The 8273-nt window shown below is 26.0% G+C and overlaps 1 protein-coding gene across 2 annotated transcripts; it reads left to right on the top strand.

Moving 5' to 3' along the window:
* The first annotated feature begins 542 nt into the window (after window positions 1-542).
* LOC135121795 (leucine-rich repeat-containing protein 15-like) lies at window positions 543-5325 on the top strand. 2 transcript variants are annotated; one of them, XR_010279124.1, is made up of 15 exons: window positions 543-654; window positions 869-940; window positions 1154-1225; window positions 1440-1511; window positions 1772-1843; window positions 2047-2118; window positions 2378-2449; window positions 2648-2719; window positions 3019-3090; window positions 3296-3367; window positions 3615-3686; window positions 3949-4020; window positions 4218-4404; window positions 4467-4519; window positions 4947-5003. XR_010279124.1 is itself a non-coding variant. In XM_064046077.1 (15 exons), coding segments are annotated over exons 1-15 (1083 nt in total). In that variant the 5' UTR covers window positions 543-652; the 3' UTR covers window positions 5232-5325. The 2 variants fall into 2 exon arrangements, 1 of the variants encoding a protein (XP_063902147.1); XM_064046077.1 differs by lacking the exon at window positions 4467-4519 and adding an exon at window positions 5087-5325 and having other exon boundaries at window positions 4218-4289; window positions 4947-5018.
* The last annotated feature ends 2948 nt before the right edge of the window (window positions 5326-8273 follow it).

Genomic DNA, 8273 nt, shown 5'->3' with positions numbered 1-8273 from the left:
AATAAAAAAAAATTTTATATATTTTATTTATTATTTTCATTTTTTCTAATAAAATTCTGGTAAAAAACTTATATATATATATGAAAATAAAATATTACATGTATATTTTAGTGGTACAAAAAATAATAATAAGTTAAAATAATATCTCTTTATAAATATTCATGAAAACTAGAAAAAGTTAAAAAAAAAAATATTATTTATTTTTTTTATAAAAACTGTATTACTTTATATCTTCTTCAACATAACAAACGAAGTTATAAACTCAAAAAAGTATTTTTGCTATGAATAAGTAAAATATAATTTTTTTATTATTTGGCTAAGGTTTTTTATAATATTACTTCATTATTCATAGCATTAAAGTAAACATATTAGGAAACTTTGCGTTTTTCGATTGACAGATTAACTAGGGAAGAGGCGATAGATTGCGTTAATATATAAAGATACGAATGCAAAAATTTAATCAATTAACATAAACAATCTTATTCTGCAGGTATTTAAGAGCAAGTTAGTGTCAAAAGTGGTAATCAATGTCAGTATGCAGCGTGTGGGCTGTCTCTTTGCCGTACTCTTATTTATTTTTCAAGGGAGATGGGTGTATTCGTGGTATGTACAAGAATCTCGCTGTGTACGGGCATACACCGACCATGTAAATATGTAAGTACCCATGTCTGCCTAACGAATTGCTGACACATTGTAAACGTAAAACCCATAAGACCAGAATATTAATGATCTTAATTTAAAGTCAGAAGACCTAGTTAATGTCTTATTAATAATATACTTTTGACTATAATTAAATATCTACTCAGTAGAACTTTTAGCATTATACTTGATATAACGTCCTTTACGAGAATGCATACATATTTTAAAGGCTTATAAAAGGGTGCAAATTGGATACTTTTCCACCGAAGGGAGCGAGTTTAAACACTGCTGTAATGTCCATGTAAGATTTGACTTCCAGTATATCTTTATTTTAAGTAAGAAAAAGCTATACAGTAGAAGTAAATAAGCTCTAGATAATATTTTTTTTAATTTAAGTGTTTTTTTAGTAGCAATGTATTTTTTCCAATAATAACAAGGAATTGTAAGGGTATATTTACTTAGAACTATACATTGTCAAGTTTATATTATAATTATTCCTGACATATATCATAAGAAATTTGGAAGATAACGCCCTTACCGTCATCACTAAAAAAATGTTTGCTGGCCTTTCCAGCTTGACTTTTTTGTAAGTTTTTAATTATGATCGTATCATGCAATTTTATTATAAAATAATACTCTGTTTACCCATGCTAATGGAATTAATCATATATTGTTCCCCGTACTTTACAGAATCAATAGACTACTAGATAAAATATAACTTTTTGTACTACTATTAAAAGTCTTCATAATCGTTTAGTATTTTTTAAATACTCCCACTGTTATTAACGTATTACTTGTAGATCTTTATGGGAAAACAATATAAAATCCATTGAAGACGATTCGTTTTCTCATCTCGTTGCCTTGAAGAGACTGTAAGATTCTTATTCTTTATTAAAACGCTTGGGGGTTATTCCATAAGCCAGTTAGTAAATTTTAGAGGCGTTGCCTTGCTAATCTACTTCAACTACAGCCTCATTCGTTAGCTAGAACTAAATTTTTTGAGTTTTCATATTTGCTATATATATTGTTTTTCACTAATATTAAAGGATCAAATGGATGGATTTTAAGCTTAATTATTAACATACTTATAATTAATTTTTTTTCTAGTATAACTACTGACGTAAACTTTAAGGAATTTAGGTTTTAACCAACTAACTTTCATCAGCAAAGGAATGTTTTCTGGACTCCCTAATTTGACTTTATTGTAAGGCCATAATTATAATCTTATCATAAAATATTTTATTATATAATAATATTCTGTTCACCCCTGCTACTCGAATCAATCATAAAATGTTCGCTGCTTACTCGATAATTTATATAGTTACTTATAATATTATTAAGAGTCTTAATAATCGTGTTCAGTATTTTACATATCCCATTGCAATGTTAGTAACATATTACTTGTAGAAAATTATTGGATAATAAAATAAAATCAATTGAAGACGATTCGTTTTCTCATCTCGTTGCCTTGACTGAATTGTATGATTCTTATTCTTTATTAAAACGCTTGGGGTTATCCCATAAGCCAATTTATAAATTTTAGAGGTACCTTGCTAATCTATTCAACTACAGCCCTCTTCCTTAGCTAGAATTTAATTTTTTCTGAGTTTTCATATTTGCTATATATATTGTTTCTTCACTAATATTAAAAGATCAAATGAATACATTTTTGTGCTTAATAACAACCATATTTATTTTTAATTTTTCTTCTTATATTACTACTGACATAAACTATAAGGAATTTAGGTTCTAACCAACTTACCTTCGTCAGCAAAGGAATGTTTTCTGGCCTTCGTAATTTGACTTTATTGTAAGGCCATAATTATGATCCTACTATTAACTATTTTATTTTATAATATTATTCTGTTCACTTATGTTATACAAATAATCATAAAGTGTTCGCCGCTTAATAAAATTATATAGTTACTCACTTGTAATGTTATTAAGAGTCTTAATAATTGTGTTCAGTATTTTTAAATTCTATAACTATTTTATTAACATATTGTAGATCTTTATGGAATAACAAAATAAAATCAATTGAAGATGATTCGTTTTCTCATCTCATTGCCTTGACGATATTGTATGTTTAATTTTAATAATTTAAACGCTTGTAGATTATCCCACGGTGAACTTTATTTGTTTTATTTTTCTGTTTTGATAACAATAAACTAATCAATAAATTAAAGCAGCATTACCTTGTTAACCTATTTCAACTACAGCCCCCTTCGTTAGCTAGAATTTAATTTTTTCTGTGTTCTCATATTTGCTATATATTGTTTTTTCACTAATATTAAAGGACCAAATGGATGGATTTTAAGTTTAATTATTACAGTACTTATTAATTTTACTTCTAATATAACTACTGACGTAAACTATAAGGAATTTAGGTTATAACCAACTTAACTTCATCAGCAAAGGAATGTTTTCTGGCCTTCGTAATTTGACTTTATTGTAAGGCTATAATTATGATCCTATCATTAACTATTTTATTATATAATAATATTTTGTTCATTCATGCTACTCGAATCAATCATAAAATGTTCACTACTTACTCGACAAACTGTATAGTTACTTCCTTGTAATACTATTAAGAGCCTTAATAATCGTGTTCAGTATTTTTGAATCCTATAACTATGTTATAAGATATTACTTGTAGAACTTTATGGAATAGTCAAATAAAATCAATTGAAGACGATTCGTTCTCTCATCTTGTTGCCTTGACAGATCTGTACGTTTGTTATTTTTACTTAAAATGTTGTGGATTATCTCACGCTGAACTTTCTTCCATGAGCTAATTGATAAATTCAAGCAGCATTATTTTGCTAATCTTTTTCAACTATAACTCTCTCCGTTAGCTATAATTTAGCTTTTAGATAAATTATATAGTTACTTCCTTGTAATATTATTAAGAGTCTTAATATTCGTGTTCAGTATTTTTTTAAATTCTATAACTATTATTAACATATTACTTGTAGAGCTTTAATAGATAACAAATTAAAGTCAATTAAAGACGATTTGTTTTCTCACCTCATTGCCTTGAAGACATTGTAAGATTCTTATTTTTTATTAAAAAGCTTGTGGGTCATTCCATAAGCTAATTGATAAATTTTTTTTATTTTACCTTGCTAATCTATTTCAACTACAGTCTTCTTCCTTGGCTAGAATTTAATTTTTTCTGAGTTTTCATATTTGCTATATATATTGTTTTTCACTAATATTAAAGGACCAAATGGATGGATTTTAAGCTTAATTATTACCATACTTATTATAAATTTTGCTTCTAATGTTACTAATGACGTAAATTTTAAGGAATTTAGGTTCTAACCAACTTACCTTCATCAGCAAAGAATTGTTTTCTGGCCTCCGTAATTTGACTTTATTGTAAGGCCATAATTATGATCCTATCATAAAATATTTTATTATATAATATTCTGTTCACTTACGTTATTCAAATAAATCATAAATTATTCGCCGCTCACTAAAATTATACAGTTACTTCCTTTTAATATTATTAAGAGTCTTAATAATCGTGTTCAGTATTTTTTAAATTCTATAACTATGTTATTAACATATTGTAGATCTTTATGGAATAACAAAATAAAATCAGTTGAAGACGATTCGTTTTCCCATCTCATTGCCTTGACGGAACTGTAAGTTTTTTATTCTATTCGTTACTTTTCTTGGGGACGGTTTATAAGGCACCTTAATTTGGAAGCGACTATATAAGATAGGAATAAACCAATCGTAGGAGCTACGTTGCACTAAGTTTGCTACCCATTTTCACTTCAATCTTTGACTATTTTATGCATTACATTGTTTTTCTTTAGTACTACCACTGGAACTCCCTATTTGAACTTTTTTTACATTAATTTTAAATAAGGTGTAGTAATATACCTTACATTTTATCTTAACTTTGAACTTCTCATCTTTTTATATACTTTTAGAGATCTTGTTACTGTACGTTTTATCATATTACATAGCTTCTTTCTTGCATATACTTATCATGTTGTGTTGCTTTTGAAGGCATCTTTTCACATCTTGTTATACTTTTTCCAATCGTTTTCTAAACGTTTAGATTTATTGTTTTTCCAAAAACTTTCTGTTTGTAACATCTAAATAAACCGCGTAAGCCGAGGCTTCGCACAGTTTATCAGTCTAGTCAGGTTATTAAAGACCAATATAAATGCATTTTAGAAATAATTTTAGTAAAACTGCTTATATAATAAGACCTATCGGGGCGACGGTGTTGTTCCAGGTGTTCCTCCTGTTAAGTATTTATTAATATTTATCTTTTACATAACCATTAGAGATCTTACAGAAAATCCTTTAACTGAGATTGGGGCTAAAGCTTTTGTGGCTTCCTGGTACCCTCATGGCATGTAATTTTCTATTCCTTAGTATTGCAGTCTTACAAATTTTTTTTTAATTACCTTTTAAAATTTACTAGTAAATTAATACTTGACCAAAATTTTCTTTGCTGCTCGCGGGTGCTCTACAATGAATTAAGCTATGTTAATGGAAACTGCACTTTTAAAGGGAGCCTAGAAATCTTTCATGCTTTTAATAAAGCTAAGTGCCAAACATCAAGTTAGCCAGGATCTACTCACACCACGAGCAATAATACTGAAATTACCTCCTGATCTCCCTATAGTGGGGTAGGGATAGTAAATAAACTCATTTAGTACGTATTACGCTCTCTTTTACTTGATGGTGCCGGTATTTTCTGTATAAACCATAAAAGGCGATGTAATAATAATTTTTAATATAGTTGATTTTTTAATATTTTTCTGTACCTTACTCCGAGACTCTTAGAATAAGTCAACTATATGTTTTTACTTTATCATCTTTTAGTACAACGGTGTTTTTAGTAGAGCATTGCATTGCATTAAACGTTTCAATATATCGGGGTAAAAGGTTAGGTTTAATAAAAAATAATATATGGATATATGAACTTTTGACTATAATATTGCCAAAGAGCACGTAATAGCAACCCTTTCGAGTGAGCACTCTCCAACAATGCTACCCCCTGTTATACTCGAGAAGAGAGTCAGAGGCAGTGTAAATTGGGGACAAATATTAAATAATTTTGATTTACGTGCAACGATTGCAAGTATTAAAGTTTTTAAAACAAATAGGAAATGTGCCTTCTGTTGCAGATATTCAAATACTGTACTTTCCGAATCTTGCTTTTTTTATTCAAGTCATTCAGTAGAACGAAAATAACAAAGCTAAAAGAAAAAAAGTTTTTTTTTTGTATTATGAGAAAAAAAATTACTAGAGCTCGCGCTATCAAAACTTTTAAAAAGAAAAGATAGAATAAAGTAGGTTAAATAATTGCTACTTCACAGAAAACCAAATTTATTAGTACACTTGAATTTCTTATTAAGTTAACTTATCGGTAGCGTGTAAACTAAAAAAAAGTAATTAACTTTAACGAATATACAAAAAATTGTCTATTATATTAAGAAAAAACCAAAGGGAACAAGCTGGAAGTGGCTAAATTAATAAATAAAAAAATTACTATACCCAAAACCAGCACATGAGCCCATAAAACGGTTTGTAATAAATTAATTTACCCATAACTAGCATAAGTAAGAAAAAAAATTTATTGGAAATTAAAAGAATTAACTGAAACATAAAAATTAATGACTCTCTTTGCTAATTTAATATATCTAAAAAACTTGAGCTATCAAAACTTTTTGGTAGAAAACAAGCTATAACACTGTTAACGAAGATTATGTTATTAATTTTTACAAACCAGCTTATTAGCATACAAAACAAATCATTTAGTAATTAAACTATTATCAAGAGGAGAGAAAAAACAGCCTCAAAAATTTTAAAAAATAAACTTTTCGTTGTTCATTGTTATTTAAATTAGATAATGTGAGTGACAATCAAGTATATTAACTATTACTATTTATTAAATTAACTTACCATAAAACATTACAAATTTATAATAAGCTAAGTAGTAGTAATCTATTATCATGCCGTTTGAAATGAAACGCCTTAAAAGTTTTTAAAGCAAACTTTTGGTTTCCCATTGTAATTTAGAATAATGTAAGGGACAGTTAAGTATATAAGCAAACTATTACTTTACAAATCTAACTTTAAGCACATGACTTTATAGAGTTATGTATAGGCAGTGAGGAAAAACGCATCAAAAGTTTAAAAAAAAAACTTTCTTGTTGTTCAATGCTATTAAACTATACAAAAGTAAGTGACAATTATAAAAGTTTGACAAATTAGTACGTTACAAATTATTTATTAGCACACAATGATTTATACTAATAATTTGGTCTAATAAAATAAATAGTGCAAAAGTATGAAGTTCCCTCACACGTTTTCATTAATTATTATAACTATTTATATATTTTAATAAAACTGATACTAAGAGGCTTTATTTGGAGTATTCTAATTGATGTTACACTGTTATATTAATAAATATAGTGTAAAAAATTTAACTCAAACTTGAGTTTGTAATTACCTTTTACTTCACAAATCTTATCTCTATTTTTATTATATAAATAATACTAAAAAACTGTTTTTTTTCAAGTATTTTCCTTAATAATTATTATAATATTATATATTTAAGTAGTATAAAAGAAAAAAATGAGATTTGTGTACAAATTTATTCTTTTATAAATTCTTTATGAGAATTTATTTTATATGAATTTAAATTTAAATATTAAAAAAGGTCTTTTTTTTAAAGTAATTTTTTTAATAGCTATACATTACTAAATATTTATAAAAGAAATAAATTAAATTCATAAGTTTACGTTTACCGATCTATATAATTAATAAATTTTAATTATGTAATAATACCAAAAATCTTTTTTTTTGGTTTTTTATTGAAAAATCATATATCAATATAATATTGATAAATAGTACACAAGAAAAAAACTAGATTCACCTTGTGTACTTTTTGATTTGTTATATAAAATGTTATTGAATATTGAACTTATAAAATTTTATTAATTAATAAATTGTTATATAAGAACTAAACTAAATTCATCTCATTTATTTCTACTCATTATTTTTACTCATTCTAATTATTCAATACATAAGTTATTACTATAAATTAATGCTAATTTAATAAATATTTTAATCAATAGTTATTATAATATTAATAAATAGTATGAAAGAAGAGTGTCAGATGCAGATTTTCTGCTTAATTTTTAATCTTAGTATACTTTAATTAAATTTTTTTACAAAATAATACTAAAAGTTTTTTCTTTTAAAACTTTTTATTAATTACTAGTAAAAGAGTGTAACATAAAAAAAATTAAAGTTTCGCCAAATTAAATTATTATTATATGCACTTTTTCCCTAAACAATATATATTTCTAATTATAAAACTTTTATATTGAGAATAAATATTGTTTATATAAATAATAGTAAAGCATTTGTAATTTTTATTTAGATTTTTTGGTGGAATAAAATATTGTTGAATAATTTACAACGATGCTACCGTCTTGAATATTCTTTCTATGGTTTGCGAAATTTAGCACCTTTTTACCAATCCATAACAAATCCTTATAGAAATCTCATTGATTATAACGATGCGTAGCGTAAATGTTTTTTATTAAACTCAATGCGTTTCATGTTTACAAAAGAGTTTAACAGAATAAAAGTAA

This window comes from Zophobas morio, unplaced genomic scaffold (genome assembly GCF_036711695.1).
Source record: "Zophobas morio isolate AGI-343-1 ecotype UQ-CSIRO unplaced genomic scaffold, CSIRO_AGI_Zmor_V1 ptg000716l, whole genome shotgun sequence".
In the NCBI taxonomy this organism is placed as follows: Eukaryota; Metazoa; Arthropoda; class Insecta; order Coleoptera; family Tenebrionidae; genus Zophobas; species Zophobas morio.
This window is presented reverse-complemented; position numbering and strand designations above follow the sequence as displayed.